The 17219-nt window shown below is 42.7% G+C and overlaps 1 protein-coding gene across 1 annotated transcript in view; it reads left to right on the top strand.

Moving 5' to 3' along the window:
• RYR3 (ryanodine receptor 3) overlaps nucleotides 1-17219 on the top strand; it is a 511070-nt gene that overhangs the window by 370745 nt on the left and 123106 nt on the right. Inside the window, exons 42-44 of the mRNA XM_032343182.1 lie at nucleotides 1219-1348; nucleotides 2514-2617; nucleotides 6649-6784. Coding sequence (XP_032199073.1) covers nucleotides 1219-1348; nucleotides 2514-2617; nucleotides 6649-6784 — 370 coding nt within the window. The remainder of the gene's footprint in view (nucleotides 1-1218; nucleotides 1349-2513; nucleotides 2618-6648; nucleotides 6785-17219) is intronic.

Genomic DNA, 17219 nt, shown 5'->3' with positions numbered 1-17219 from the left:
GTTCCCTCAGGAGTGAGCATTTGCTCTGTGCCCCAAGGTCCTGAGGATACCAGCTTTCCTGGCCACGCCCCCATAACAAGCATGCTGTAAGGGGGAGCTCTCTGGGCATTCATCCTAACTAGTATGGGGTGCTCCTCAGAGTTCCAGTGTGAAGGCAGTAGAGTGGAGGATGTTTTCAGATGTTGGAAATTCCAGAGTGCCGGATAGGAATGAATGATTTGCAAAGCAGTTCCACCAGTATTGACAGATGGGCATGTGAAGGAAGACCAGAAGCCAAGCTCACATTCCTTCTCACTCGCTTCGTTCTGGTCCATCGGGAAAGTGGACCCTCTGCAGAGAGCCTTGAGCAAATGTCTGCTCACCTCAGTAAGCAGGTAGCAGGGAGAGTTCAGAACCTCATTTGGAGAGCACCCACCCCCATGATTCTAAAGGGGAAAATCAAGGACTTCCTAGGATCCATAGCAAGGTTAACACAGACAGCACTTACTGAGGATTATTGGATCAAAATAAGACGCGGCCAGGCTCTAGAGATGCTGATTACTTTGTTAAGGAGAGAAGCCAAGTGCAATCAACAGTAACGTAAGATGGCATCTCAGGGCTAAATTGTATGGATCAGATTACAGGTGCTGTGGGAGCCCACTGGAGAGCAGTCATCAAGAGCAGAAGTAACCAGGGGAGAAAAAAAAAGTAACTGGGGAAGGCTCAACAGCCTGAGAGGGCAGTGCTCGTCAGGCTCCCACAACTCTAGGGGCCTGCCTTTACCCAGAGGACCCAGGTCTTATGTAATGCTGGATATTATTTGATGATCACTCATCTCCCTTTCTGAACTTTCTTATCAAAGGTCTGTCCACTCCCTTCCCAGATGGAAACAGTAGTCTGATATGGGGGTCACACAATTTCATGTGACATCAGAAGGTGTCTAGGATTCTTGTTTGGCCTCTTTTTCCTTTGCAAGAAGGATATTTCAGGAACTGAAATTAACTCTCAATATTTTGGGACTTCTCTTCTCAGGTATCTACTCACTGTCTTGGAATAAGTGAGTAAGCCCTGGATAGCACTGGAAGTAAGAAAATTCATTTTCCAAACTGTTCATAGCTTACACCAGTCTTGACATGTGGAAGTCCATTGATTACACAACCTAAAACTTATGAAGTCAGACTTTTCAGGAAGGACTCATGATGGACTCTTTTCCTTGATACTTCTTTCTTCTCTCTACAGATTGCTTTTCCCAAGATGGTTGCTAGCTGTTGCCGCTTCCTCTGCTATTTCTGTCGAATTAGCCGGCAAAATCAGAAGGCCATGTTTGAGCATCTGAGTTACCTGCTGGAGAATAGCAGTGTTGGCCTAGGTATGTCGCATTATTGCTTCCACATTTGGGCTTGGAGGTGACAGTCCCCCTGCTCACCCCTTAGAAGGTCAAGGAAAAGAAGCTACATTCCTGCTAAGGTATTTTTAAATAAAAGGGACCTGCCTGATCTAAAAACAAATAAAATGACAATACGATATCTCTGCTGTCCAACCTAAGGAGAGATGTTGCTACCCACCAGCACTGGTGACAGATTCGTGTTGGCGTAGTCACAGAGTTTTGCCTTGTCTCCCTTGGGACCAGTGGGTCATGGCTTATGAGATCGTGCCCGAGGTTGTAGGTAGAATCTGGAGACACCCCCAGCCCACTCTGTTGATCAAGGAGCAGTGCTAATGAGACCAAGGTCAAAGATCCAACTCCTGCTTGGCAGGCTGGCTGTCAGCTGCATACCTGTCCCATCAACCAACTAGCCGGTGCTCTCCTAAGCTGCAGGATGGACTGGCCAAGAGCAACTGTGGATAAACAGGGTAAATCCATCAGCACCACTAGGAAAGCAACACACTGCATTTGCCTTACTCACTGTCCTGGATGTAAACCAAGTGAATTTGTGAGAGATGCAAAACCACATCTACATCCATGTGAAATCTGATATCTTAAGTTTCTGATTTATCAAATGCAACCTTGGACTACCAACCTTTTATTTAAAAAAAAAAAAAAAAAAAAAAAAGGATTTTCTTAATTCTAGCCTAAGAACCAAAGGAAAATCAAAGATAACATTGGTGACCTGATGTAACTATAATAAGAACTAATGCTGTTTGAAACTATTTTTAAATTCTGGATGGTGGACCTAGAAATGGCCAAGTCATTTGAGCTTATTAGTTGATTAAGTGGCATCTCTCCCTTTTGAGTTATCACCGAAGTGGGGCTCTCAAGAAGTTATCATATTACAAAAGTACTTGGAAATACATGGTCCTGGATTATTCTGTGAACTGATTTTCCAAGTTACTCCATATTTGTAATCAATAATGAGTGTAGGGACAAGGATAACAAATAGAGCTCTTAAATTGGACAGGCCGCCCCCTCTGGACAGCGATGGGACCCAGGTTTAGTGTGTTTGCTGCCCTCTCCTGACCACGAATTGGCACTGCAACCTCAGCTCAGCACTGGGTGGTCCTCATCTGTTCTCTCTCCTCTCTTCCTTCCTCAGCCTCCCCTTCCATGAGGGGATCTACCCCACTGGACGTGGCAGCTTCCTCTGTGATGGACAACAATGAGTTAGCTCTGGGCTTAGAGGAACCGGACCTCGAGAAGGTAACTGGCCCCACACTGGAGGCAGTGTGCTTGCTCTATCCTGTCTATAGTGCAGCCACACCAAGGAAATGTAGACCAGAGACTGGGTCTCCATCAGAAGCTCTTCAACAGGGACACCTGGGTGGTTCTCTCACTTGAGTGTTTGCCTTTAGCTCAGGTCATGATAGGGTCCTGGGATCAAGCCCCAAGTTGGGCTCCCTGCTTAGCATGGAGTTTGCTTCTCCCTCTCCCTCTGCTGCTCTCTGTCAAATAAATAAAATATTTAAATTTTAAAAAATAAAAGAAGCTATTCAACGCTCCATGAAAATATGGTAGAAAGTGAGTAATTGGCAGAAGTGTGATAATTAGGACCAGAGCATCTCTTAGGGGCAGGGAGAGCCATCTCCACAGACAAGGATATCTGGATCTTTGTGTTCTCTGTATGTGGAGGCGCAGCCTCACTGGTCTGCATGGAACACCACCACAGACCTGGGGATCCTGATATAGTTCTCTGTCATCAAATTTTTAAGTCCAGACAGTAAGAAAAGAAACATGACAGAAAACTGTATAATCAGTATATGGGTAAAGAAGACCCACACGTTCTCTGCAGGAACAGATGAGGTAAAACTGAGCTGCCCCACATGGAGATTGTGAAATGCACCCCCACTGCTGCTGATGACTGGAGGCTGATTCACCTACATCTTTTCCCCTTCAATTTGGGGCTATTATCTTGACTCTCTGAATATGAAGGAGACTGATGTGGTGAGGGCAAGGGGGAGAAGTAAGAGGTCATCCACCGAACAGTGGGTTTGGAAGTGTGTGGGAGAGGCACCACTCACCATGACCAGGGGATCGGGAAGGTCACTCGGCAGAGTGATGAGCTGAGGGAAGAGTAGAAACCAAGCAGACATACCATGGAGAGAAGTGTGCTGGGAATATTTGTGAGGTTTAGTGAGGAGAGCATGGTGTGCTTGAGAACTGGGCGAGTGGATGTGAGGAAACATGGGGTGTTTGGGGGGAGTGCTTGGGGCATGAGGAGGGACGATAGGGAATTGGGCTTGATGCTACCATAACTGTTTATGGTAGATTTTCATACTCTTACATGATCACTGTGGGCCTGGGCCTACTCTGATTAACTCACATGACCATGATCCTCAGAACATGCCTTTTTTGTTAGTACTCCCAGTTATAGGAGAGGAAACTGAGGCATAGAGAAGTTAGCTGATGTGCTCAGTGTTGTGGGGTTTGTTAGGTGTCAGAGTCAGGATCCGAAAGAGTCTGGCCCCAGAGGCCTTGCTTTACCTGTTCTATGCTAAGACTTCTATGTAAGACCTCTCCAAGAAACCATCAGAGGGCTTTAAGCAGGGGAGCGATTTTTTTTTAAAGATTTTATTTATTTATTTATTTGACAGAGATCACAAGTAGGCACAGAAGCAGGCAGAGAGAGGGGTAGAAGCAGGCTCCCCGCTGAGCAAGAAAGCCGGATGCAGGGCTTGATCCCAGGACCCTGGGATCATGACCTGAGCTGAAGACAGGCTTTAACCCACTGAGCCATCCAGGCGCCCCTGTGATTTGTATTTTAGAAAACACAGCCTGGTTTTAGCGAGAAGAACTGATTAGATCCAAAATAAGACACACATACACCCCCGTACAAACACAGACTCGGGTGTTCTGCCCCCAGCAGTACATTATGTGAATGCTTTCCCACAAATGCCATGGATCTTCCTGGTCTCCTTCTAGTGAGACAGACTTCAAACTCTGCTCTGCATACACTGAAACAGCCATCAAGAACTCAGTGTTTTGGGGGTGCCTGGGTGGCTCTGTCTGTTAAGTATCTGACTCCTGATTTCAGCTGAGGTCATGATCTCAAGGTCATGAGATTGAGCCCTGTGTCAGGGAGCATGGAGCCTGCTGAAGATTCTCTCTCTCTCTCCCTCCTCCTTTGCCCCTTCCACCACTGCTCCTTCACACACAGGCTCGCTCGCTCTCTCTCAAACAAACACAGTGTTTTAGTTGGTGAGGTAACTGATGGCAGTATGAAAAAGGGCTGATGGTTCTCTTAAAACAAGCAGGGCCATGAGGTTAATACTCAGTACCCCTCTTATTTGACCATGCTTGACAATAACCCTAAGCCTCCCTTGAAGATGCAGGATGGGATAAGGAGAGGCTGGGAGGCTGGGGAAGGGAAAAAAGGGAGACCTAGGGAGATCAGCAAATGGACAGGATGAGGTCTGCTGCCCCGTCTTCCAGTGGTCCTAGCCGCTCAGCATCTCAGCACGGGGCTACGGACTTTATTCAGACCCGTGCCAGGAAATCACCCAAGTGTGGTTCCTAGGAGAGAAGGGAGAGGAGAGGGAAATGCTGCCGTTCTCCCTTTCCCTTGATCACAGCAGAAATTAGGTCCCTTAAGATGGAATGACAGCCCCCCACCACCACCCCCCACATGCAGGTGCTTATTTCAGTGGCCAGTGAAGTGTATTGCACCTGTAACCTTGAAAACACTGCCTAACTCCTGCCTTTATTGATGTTTCCCTGACATTTAAAAATTTTTTTTATTTTTTTAAATAATTTTTATTAACATATAGTGTATTATTTGCCCCAGGGGTACAGGTCTGTGAACCATCAGGCTTACACATTTCATAGCACTCACCACAGCACATACGCTCTCCCTAACATTTTAAAGGCCAAATCAAGTCCACGCTCCAAGCAGAATAGTATCGTTACTGGTTTAAGAAGAAAAACAATGTGGTGATTATTTCTTATAAGTTGTGACACAGATACATTGTTCTTACAAAAGGACTAGAGAATTTGGCATCAGCAAATATGTGATTCATTTGAACAGCACTTATTGACCATCTGCTGTGTGCCGGGCTCTGGGGAATCAAAAATGAAGGATTTTTCGAGGATTTTGCAGCCCCATGGATTTTCCCCTTTTCCTTGTACACAGAAAACGTCAAAAGATAAATCAGAATAACAACTGCATCTCAAGCAAAGGTCTGTTTGCCAGGCGCTTTTTTTTTTTTTTTTTTTTTTTTGCCTGACATCTTCTAAAAAGTACGCAAGTTCCAAACTATTCTACAAGATCACAGGGCTAAGATCCAGTGACCTGAGAGCAGAGAGGACACTACTAATCCCAGCCCTTACGTGGCCATGGCACCTTCACTCACCACCCCAACCTTAACATCTTGGCTTTGGACTTGAAACCATGATTGCTGTTAATGCAGAACTTAAGTAAGGATCCTGAATCTGTCAAGGGCCCACTCAGAGTCAACCAGTGACTGAATATTTTGGTCTTGAAATAACATGGCCAAATGAACATGGCCCTCCTGGACCCATTATCTCCCCAGATGCCCTGTAGTTAGGCCTGGTGGGGGGAGGGGCAGAGGGAGAGCAAGCTCATGTGAGTGGGGACAGGGGCAGAAGAGAGAGAGAATCTCAAGCAGACTCCCTGCTGAGCACAGAACTTGATGTGGGGCCTGATCTCATGACCCTGAGATCATGATCTGAGCCAAAATCAAGGGTCATATGCTTAACCTACTGAGCCACGCAGGCATCCCATTAGGGCTGTGTTTAAATGGCAGCTCCCTCTTGCCAAAACTGGGAAAACCAAAGAACTGAGAGCTCATGGAGTATTCCTCCCTAACAATGGTAATCGTTCCTATTGATTACTTGAAAACAATAATGAATTGGAAGTTCTGGTTTCAAACCTATGAAATTATTATTTTTTAAAAGAGTTTATTTATTTGGCAGACAGATCACAACTAGGCAGAGAGGCAGGCAGAGAGAGAGAGAGGAAAACAGGTTCCCCACTGAGCAGGGAGCCCGATGCAGGGCTCAATCCCAGGTCCTGGGATCATGACCTGAGCTGAAGGCACAGGCTTAATCCACTGAGCCACCCCAGTGCCCCCAAACCTACAGAATTATTAAGTTAAAGGTTTGGGGCTCTCTCTAGCTTCTAGGAGAATGAAAGCCCTTCTGTTCCCGGAATTTTGTAGGCCTGGCTGCTATCTTGTAAAAAACTTAGACACTTACTTTTGTACTGTTGTTGGCAGGTGGTGACCTACTTGGCAGGCTGTGGCCTGCAGAGCTGCCCCATGCTTCTAGCCAAAGGATACCCTGATGTCGGCTGGAACCCCATTGAAGGGGAACGTTACCTGTCCTTCCTGAGGTTTGCCGTCTTTGTGAACAGTGAGTCCCAGATTTCTCATGCCTTTCAGATCTAGGATAACATAAACTTGGGGACGTATAAGGAAAGAGAGGTCCTTTGCATTTCTTCCTGTCTATAAGTGGCAGTTGGTAGAATAGTCTCAGGGAGAATGAGGCCAGAGAAGGATCAAGAATAGCGTCCGATGGATGGAGCACTGAGCTCGAGTGCCAGATGCAGCAAGAAAATCAAGGCAGAGGCTAGGGCTCTTCACTGCTGTGTACCTCTTCTCTCAGTAAAAGTGGGGATTATTAGTATCTTCATCTTACCTATTTCACAAGGCTAAATGCAGATGGATGGATACATGCATGCATAAAAATTAAGAATAAATATAAAAGGTAACAAAACTCCCAGGAGAGAAGTATTTTTGTGGCAACCCTAAAACTATTCTTCTTAATACAAATTACTTCCCATGTGTAATGAATTCCATGTCTACAAAAATTATTTAGTTCCCCGACTCTAATATACTGAATATTGTGTAAAATTAAGTGGGGACTGCTTTCCTGAAAATGTACCTTGTCTCCTAAGATTTTGTTCTAATACTAATTTGCTTATATTCACATGAGAATTATGATCCTTCACCATTCTCTCAGTTTGGAGTTCCAGGCTAACAAATCCAGCTTGTCTCATTACATGATTGCAAAAAGGGCTGGCGGCCCATGAGCACTCAGACCAAATTCTCTCCGGAGAAGAATTTATCTCAGAGTATAGTGCTGCGATGTGAGCATTGTATTTGTGTGTACTTTTGTCTCCTTTCATGCCCATCCTACCTGCTTCCTTTCCTATATGGTAATACACTCGACTCTTAATTCCCATCATCCTGGTTGCCCCCACCCCTTTTCTTTCTGGGTCTCATCCAGCCAGATTCTCGATCACCTATCTTCTTTGCTCTCTGTACCCTTCAGTGTCCCTCTCTGTTCGTCGCCAGCATTGCTGAATTCCATTTTCTTTGAGGCCAGGGTCAGTGAATCCTCTAATAGTCCATTGCACGTTCAATCCCAATGACCACATGTGCAGAATTAATCCAGAGTTACTGTGGTGATAGGGAAAATTTTTTAAGTGGTTTTTAAGGATTCATAAATCTCACTAAATTATCTGAGTAGACTGTATGACACAAACCAAATCAATCCAGGACTAATGTCTTCATTCATCTTGGCCAACTTCACAAGTTCAAGAGCTTTATGAGTCATTTTAGTGGGACTGTCTATATAGGTTATGAAGGTAAAGGAATCCACTGGCTTTGTTCCTATGGAGATTGCCCAAATTCCAACACTTGCTTATGCTGGTTACATATGACCATATTGAACTCAACTCTAGACCAAAATGTTTAGTCTACTCCCTTTGCTTTCAGGTTGTATTACGCCTTTTTTGCATATTCTCTGTAGTGCAGTTTCGTAAAGCAACAAACTCTAGCAAATTAGCCCATCAGTAGGAAAAGATACACAGTTTTTTTTTTTTTTTAAGATGTATTTATTAGCAAGAGGGCATGAGTGGGAGGGGCAGAGGGAGAGAGACTCTCAAGCAGACTCGGTGCTGTGCTCAGAGCCTCTTGCAGGAGCTCAGTCCCAAGACCCTGAGATAAAAACCTGTGCTGAAACCAAGAGTTGGATGCTCAACCAACTGCACCATCAAGGCACCCCAATATGTACATTTTAATTTAATGTATTATTGAGTCTCTATAATATAAAGTAAAAACAATATAATATAAAGTATATATTTTATATATACTTATATATATAAATATATAAAGTATAATATTAAAACATCTATAATATAGGGACGCCAGGGTGGCTCAGTGGGTTAAAGCCTCTGCCTTCGGCTCGGGTCATGATCCTAGGGTCCTGGGATCGAGCCCCACATGGGGCTCTCTCTGCTTGACAGGGACCCTGATTCCTTCCCTCTCTCTCTGCCTACTTGTGATCTCTGTCTGTCAAATAAATAAATAAAATCTTTTTAAAAAAATTTTTTTTTAAATTAAAAATCTATCATGTAAAGTATATATTATAAAAATATATAATATATAAAGTCTCTATAATATAATATAAAAACCACATTTGGTTTTGGCAAGAGATAAATAGCTTCTGCTTCCCAAAAATATATAGTCTAATAAGGAGAGTATACATGAACAAAAATGTATAGTCTAATAAGGGGAGTAGACATGAACAGAGGTCACTGTGATAAGAGTAAGGAAGGGACAGAGTGCTGTAGAGCTTCATGAAGGGAAACTCACATTCTGTTGAGAAGATCAGAGCAGGCCTTATGGAGGAGGTGTATTAGAAATGAGCTTCATACACATTTAATACAATTCCTATCAAAGTACCATCCATTTTCTTCAAAGAAATGGAACAAGTAATCCTAAAATTTATATGGAACCAGAAGAGACCTCGAATAGCCAAAGAAATATTGAAAAAGAAAGCCAAAGTTGGTGGCATCACAATTCCGGACTTCAAGCTCTATTACAAAGCTGCCATCATCAAGACAGCATGGTACTGGCACAAAAACAGACACATAGATCAATGGAACAGAATAGAGAGCCCTGCAATAGACCCTCAACTCTATGGTTAACTAGTCTTCAACAAAGCAGGAAAGAATGTCCAATGGAAAAAGGACAGCCTCTTCAATAAATGGTGTTGGGAAAATTGGACAGCCACATGCAGAAAAATGAAATTGGACCATTTCCTTACACCACACACAAAAATAGACTCAAAATGGATGAAGGACCTCAATGTGAGAAAGGAATCCATCAAAATCCTTGAGGAGAACACAGGCAGCAACCTCTTCGCCCTCAGCCGCAGCAACATATTCTTAGGAACATCGCCAAAGGCAAGGGAAGCAAGGGCAAAAATGAACTATTGGGGTTTTATCAAGATCAAAGGCTTTTGCACAGCAAACGAAATAGTTAACAAACCAAAAGACAACTGACAGAATGGGAGAATATATCAGATAAAGGGCTAGTGTCCAAATTTTAAGAACTTAGCAAACTCAACACCCAAAGAACAAATAATCCAATCAAGAAATGGGCAGAAGACATGAACAGACATTTCTGCAAAGAAGACATCCAGATGGCCAACAGACACATGAAAAAGTGTTCCACATCACTCGGCATCAGGGAAATACAAATCAAAACCACAATGAGATATCACCTCACACCAGTCAGAATGGCTAAAATCAACAAGTCAGGAAATGACAGATGCTGGTGAGGATGCGGAGAAAGGGGAACCCTCCTACACTGTTGGTGGGAATGCAAGCTGGTGCAACCACTCTGGAAAACAGCATGGAGGTTCCTCAAAATGTTGAAAATAGAACTACCCTATGACCCAGCAATTTCACTTCTGGGTATTTACCGTAAAGATACAAACGTAGTGATCCGAAGAGGCATGTGCACCCGAATGTTTATAGCAGCAATGTCTACAATAGCCAAACTATGGAAAGAAGCTAGATGTCCATCAACAGATGAATGGATAAAGAAGATGTGATATATATACACAATGGAATACTATGCAGCCATCAAAAGAAATGAAATCTTGCCATTTGCAACGACGTGGATGGAACTAGAGGGTATCATGCTTAGCGAAATAAGTCAATCAGAGAAAGACAACTATCATAGCATCTCCCTGATATGAGGAAGTGGAGATGCAACATGGGGGGTTAAGGGGGTAGGAGAAGAATAAATGAAACAAGATGGGATTGGGAGGGAGACAAACCATAAGTGACTCTTAATCTCACAAAACAAACTGAGGGTTGCTGGGCAGAGGGGGGTTGGGCGAAGGGGGGTGGGGTTATGGACGTTGGAGAGGGTATGTGCTATGGTGAGTGCTGTGAAGTGTGTAAACCTGGCGATTCACAGACCTGTACCCCTGGGGATAAAAATATATGTTTATAAAAAATTTTTAAAACATGAAAATTTAAAAAAAAATGAAAAGAGCTTCAAAGGGTCAAGTTTCCCAGATGCATAGATGCAGGAAAGGTGATCCAGCTGGGGAGTGGCATGAGCAGTGGCCTCAAGACTAAAGCATGCTGTGCTCAGGAAATAGCAGGCTCTGTTGATCTGTTGATCTGGAGGACAGATGGGTGGATGATAGTGGCAAGAGATGAGGTTTAAAAGGTAGGTAGGCAGCTGTAGCAGAACCTAAATGCTAAGCTGAGATTAGATTCAGTGTGCGGAGAACTGGGAAACCTTTTTAACTGGAGAGAGATTGACAGTAACCACTGGGAAATTCTGTGCCCAGTTAAAATAATGAGTTTCTAAATTATAATGGTGGTGGTAGGAATGGAATGGGGGAGATACATTTGAAAGAAATTACAGAGACCGTGTTTCTCCAACTAGGTGATGATGATGATTATGGTGGTTGGGCCTGGTTGCATTGATAAAGAGAAATAGAAGTCACATTGAAGCTTAGAGATTTAAGCACAGGGAGAAAAAAAATAAAGATGTGAGAGGTGCCTGGGTGGCTCAGCTGATTAAGGATCCAACTCTTGATTTTTGGTTCAGGTCATGATCAGTTGTGAGATTGCGCCCCACATAGGCCACCATGCTGGGTGTGGAGCCTGCTTGAGATTCTCTCTCCCTCTACCTCTGTTCTTCCCCTCTTCCTCTTAAAAAAGAAAGGGGGGAAGGGAGGGAGGAAGAGGGATGTGAAAAGGAGAAAATGGTTTATAATAGAAGATAATGAGCTTGGTTTCATTCAGACCAGTGATTCACTGATTTTGCAGTGTGTGACCCCAAACGGGGATGCCCTGATTATGGGGTTATAGGATAGAGATCAGTCAGTCAGCAGACTGGGACTGAAGAGACTTGTAGATCATCTGTAGTTGAAATAGTAGGATTAGATGTCCCAGGAGAAACACAAAAGAGAGAGAGAGATGCAGAGTGTGAGAAAGAAACGTTAGAATCTTCTTAAACCCCTAAAGAAGAAGAAAGAGTGCTTTAAGCACAATGGAGTGTTATGGAAGACTTTGGGCTAGAGAGCGGACTGTCTGGGGTACAAATATAGCTCTGTCACTTACTAGTTTTGCAAAGTTAGGCAAGTTACTTAAACTTTCCTAGCCTCAGTTTGTGTGTGTATGTCTTCATGTTAAGTAGAGAAAACAATAGTATGCACTTCACAGAGTTGTTGTAAGGGTTAAATGGAATAATCTATGGGAAACTTAGATTAGCAGAGTGCCAGAAATGTAGTAAGCATGCAGTCATGATAGTTGTCATTGTTGTTCATGGTCTTTACAAGGTTATTAGGGCATTCGAAATGGGAAGACTCTAATGAGTAGATTCTTTAGCGATCTCAAAGCCATTTATAAATTTTCATGTCTAAAAAATGATTAAGAAGGACTTTTTGTGGCTTCTTCTCAGCAGTGAAAGATAAAGGTATTGTAGGTGATCATGGTAGGTGAGGGGAGTGGTCATGATGGCTAATGATAGGTGGTGGCAGGTGGCAATGGTGGATGATAGTGGGGTGGTGATAGTGGGTTGTGATTGGTGATGATGTTGTTGGGGATATATGATGGTTAAGTAGTGGTCATAGAAGTTCTTTGGGTTGATTGAAGTGGGTGCTGGTTAGTGACACGAGGCATGGTGATGGTTGTGGGTACCGATGAGTGACAATGGGGTGCTCATAATGGGCGATGGTGAGATGTAATGGTTGGGTGGTGGATTGACACAGTGGAGTGTGGGGGTGACTGTGGGGGGTGGGTGAGTGATGATGGAGTTGGTGAGGACGGTGGTGGTGATGGTAGCATCTAACCCTTATTGAGCACTTATCAAAGCACTTTGGGACATATTAACTCACATAATACAAAAATCCAATGAAATAGGTACAGTTATCTTTATATTACAGGAAAAGACCCAGTTGCTTAGAGGGGTTAAGGGCCTTGTCCAGAATCACACAGCTAGTAGGACGTAAAGCCAGGATTCGAACCAGAGCAGTTTGGCCCCAGAGGCCAAACATTACTCATACCCTTGTGCAGTATTGTCTGGGTAGTATGGTCTTTCTAATGAATGAACAAAAAGAAAGAGCATTTTCTCCTCTGAGCTGTTCAAAAATTGCAGCATTGTTTAATTACTATTGGGTACTAATGTTTTTAAAAAAAAATTTTTAAAGCCAAATCAAAAACTCTTGCTATATCAAAATAATAGAATTGGAAAATTCTTTCTAACATTATTTTCCTAGTCTCTCTTAATGTTTGTATTAAATCTTCTTAAATAAGATTTGTCTTTAAAAGAAACTTCTTAAAGCATATAATTTTCTCTACTTTTTTTTATTAGCTTGCTCGGAAGCTTTTTTTATTAGCTTGCTCGGTTGTGTTTTACTCTGGGAGTAATGAAGCTGAGAAGCTTCTATTTACCCAGCAGTTGTAAACTTTATAACCAGTCTAGACACAGATGCATTCTGAGTGTCTGATTAACTCTTTCCAAGGAGGAAAGATTTCCTACCAATCCACGTGAAAAAGGGGAAAGTTATTCTGTGCTTCCTTTGAGTCCCTGGAGTATTTTAGTGATGTCTTCCCCTGGCTATAAACTTAGTTGTGAGGGACACAATATTCCTAGCTTTGCTGAGCCTGTTTTCCTAGGCAGATTTGTCATCAGTGGCCATAATTTAGGTACCCATTAATTGACATGTGAAGTATATATGACAGGCCGAGAGATGTGATAAGAGATGCTCAAACAACCCTGAAGCATAAGTCAAAGCCAGAAACAGAGGACACCTAAGTGGAATTATGAGACACATACATGGAATAATTACTAAAAACTCTGTAACCGACAACACCTATCTACATAGTGACACATATGACTGCTGGCATGCCAGAAATGACAGTGTTCATTGGAATCTGGTAGAGTGGGAATACCAGGGGTGGGGGGGAAGGTTAAGTGTTGAATAACATCTTGAAGAAACAAAGGGACAGAGTTTAACAGAGTAGTGTGGTCAGAACATACTCAGAGGCCCTTGATCTAGGAGACATGAATCTTTTAAGATATATCAATTTTATCTCAGTAAAGCTGGGAAAAAAATCAGGGTCAAAAGCACAAAATAGCATGGTATCTTTGAAGGGCACAGTAGATCTAGATGCTTAAAAGAATCATCTGGGTGGTTTCCATCCATATATTTATGTTATCAGGGTCAGAAAGTGTGATCGATACTGAAGACTAGGGATGGTTAGGGTTAAAATGTGTGAGACATTGTTTTTATTCTCACATTTACAATATAGTTGGAAAGATTAAGCAAACTTTTGGAAAACTGACCAGGAGTAAAAGATTTAAGTAACAGTTTAAGACAATTGTAAACAACATCGCAGTGTTATACTCAGGAGACACTTCAGGCTGTTGTGGTGAGAGAAGAGAGAATATGAGGTGCAATTGAGATATGGCTAATGGGGTTAGGTACTTAATGTCTGAGTTACAACATCTCACCAATTATAAGGCTTGAAAAATCTTTTCTACACCACCTTCCTCATTCTCCCAGTGGACCTGCTTGAGTCCCTATGCCTGAGAAAGAGAAGGAAATCAGTTATTAGGGTCGAGATGGGCTTATAGTGGCAAGAAAATGTGACTTCATCTGTAAAAACTCCAAGTGAAATTATAAAAGCCCAGAGATAGTCAAAACAATACAAGTAATAGAAAATTGTTGAACACTACCTCTAAAACTAATGACGTACTATATGCTGGCTAACTGAATATAATAAAGGAAAGAAGGAAGGAAAGGAGGGAGAGAGAAAAGGAAGGAAGGAAACAGAGAAAGAAACAAAAAAAGAAAATTACTCAAAATAAAGAAGCCAATGGCAAATGAATGCCCAGAGCATCAAAATGAGGAAATCTGGCTGGAGTGAAAAGCTGTGAGGCCCTGTTATTTTCATCCTAGTAAATTATTCAGCATATCTCCTCCACTGCTGCCTGTGGGATCCCAGCAGTGGTGATGGCTGAGCATTTTGGCATGAGCCCAAGTGTTCTGAATCCATATGTACATGGGCTCTTTATCAATCATTTTATTGATAACCTACATAATACTGTAGGTTTTAATTGAAATAGTAAAGCAGGGCAAAAGCTTGCTTCATCAGCATTATTCCCCCAAAGTGACAGTATTATGATCCTGACATTCATCACAAATTGATTTTCATCAGCTCGGTAAGAATGCCCTTATTTAACAGGCAGGCTCTGTTTTGTTAGAGAACACCTCAACTCTGACTCCAGGTTTCAGTCTCATTCAAGTTTTATTTAACACATTTCATGAAAAGCCATGTGAATCCAAACTCTAGTTACATGGGACACATTTTAGCGGGATTCTGAATCTAAATGCTGGCCTCCAGAATTTCTGGACTACTCTACCAGTCCATCCTGTAAGACTTTCATTCAGTCTCTTAGCTTTAAATTCCACATGCTTGCGAATGATCTCCCAAATAAGCATTGCCATCCTTTTTCCCTTTCATGAGCCCCAGTCTTGTGTAACCTGCTGACTACTTGATATTTCTACTTGAACGTTGAATAGGCACTTCAAATTCTGTAGATGTTAGGGCTAAATTTGCATATCCACCCCAAACTTGTTCTCTAGCTTCCCCACCTCCCTAGCCAGCACTGCTAATTTTGCAGATACTCAAAAGTCTTAGGTGACATCTTCCATTCTGACTTTTCCCTTATCCCCACATTCAGTCCACTTCAAATTCTATAGACTCGATGCCTAAAAGTTACCTGGAATCCATCAACTTGGACTTCTCTCCATCTCTACTGGCCACATCCTACTCCAAACCATCATTACCTTCCACCTGGACCACTGTAGCTGCATAGAAACGATTTCCCTGTTTCTACTCTCAGCCTGTATTAATTGGCCTCTGCTACATAACAAAAAAACTTTATAGTCTCAATGGTATAGAATAATAAGCATTTATTTCTTGTTCACATATCTGCAAGACATTTGGGAACTCTGCTGCATGTATGTAGACTTTCTGGGGCTTTTCTGTTCCATTCATCTCATTCTGGGGTCCAGGATTGCCTGTCTTCTACACTGCTTGTCCACTGGACTTAGATCAGTGACTAGTGAGTAATGTGAGCTTAATGAATAGTTGAATTAAAGACCAAATGGGCAAACAGTTCTTCGTCTGCTGTCTGTGCTGCCATAGTAGTTTATGACATACGCCCAGCTCCTTCCACTGTATAAGTTAGAAAGCCCTAAAGAGGGAATCATATGTCTCAACCACTTGGAATGACTCGGTTCATGCAAGTTGCCAACCACATTTCAAAGTTGGCTTTTACCGAAAAAAGATTTTGGGTCCTGGCCATCACCCCTACATTGTTATTCTGTAAATTAAGACATTCTATATGCCTTTTTGCTGGGCATTTGCTCCAGTATTCTTTCTTACCACACCAAGACTTGATTGGGGATTATGTTCTTTTCCTTAAGACTGATTGAAATCTGAGGAAATGTACAGCCCAGGCTCTTACAAACAAAGGCTGATAGCTGATCTGGTAATGGATGGTCACCCTCAGCTCTCTATCTTGTCATTTCAGATATCTGCCTTGATTCTATTCATTTATTCAATGGAGTCTATTTGTTTATTCAAAGAAGTTTTTTTGAACGCCTATGATGTGTCAGATGGTAATAAGATGCTTGAGCATACAGGGTTAGATAATGTGGACACAGGCACTGTTCTTATTAAATAGTTTGGTGAGAAAAACAGACAGAGATACAAACCATTCCGTGATTAAAGGAAGAGTGCAAGGTGTTTGAGAAGACCTTGTCCTCTAGGGCTTCCAAGAGTGAAGTGGAGCTACGTAGGTCAAGGGTTTATCTGAAGGTAATGGGAAGAAAGAAAACATTCCAGGCAAGGGAACTTGAAACAGGGACTGTAGTCACAACATTCAAAGTAAGAAAATTGATGGGCTGAAAGTAAAATCATTGCATCATGACTAGTTGAGAATGACTGCTTCAGGGTAAAACAGGGAGAATCATTGCCACGTCCATCCAACTTGTCAGGAATGTTGAAAGAAGATAGTAATGTTAAGACAGTTTTGAGAGCCTTTGAAGAAAGGCCCGGAGAACCCCTCACACTCTTATTAAGCTCATTATTCATTTTGGAACTCAAGCAAAACATTGTTCTAAGCCCTGGGCAAAACTAGTTTACCTCAGATCTCTCTCTCCCTTGAAAAATGCCCTCAAGGTCAGTATTCAGCTTCCCTGTAGCAGGTTTGTTTGGCAGTCCGTCTTGCCAAGCTACAGGTAATTAGGAAAAGAATGTTCTCTCTCCCCCCTAATTATGCCGTCTTCTCTACTTCTCTACCTTGTGCAGTCTTTGGAAATTCTCTTCCTTTGCCCTCTCTCCAATTAGTGGCAATGGTTGCACTCCAGGTTCCTCCTCTTGCAGGGTGCACTCTGCATCCCCCACAGATGTCCACAATTCAGTAATCAAAGGATGGCTCCCTGGGTCAGTTGTAACAGC

Source organism: Mustela erminea, chromosome 5 (genome assembly GCF_009829155.1).
Source record: "Mustela erminea isolate mMusErm1 chromosome 5, mMusErm1.Pri, whole genome shotgun sequence".
Lineage (NCBI taxonomy): Eukaryota > Metazoa > Chordata > Mammalia > Carnivora > Mustelidae > Mustela > Mustela erminea.
This window is presented reverse-complemented; position numbering and strand designations above follow the sequence as displayed.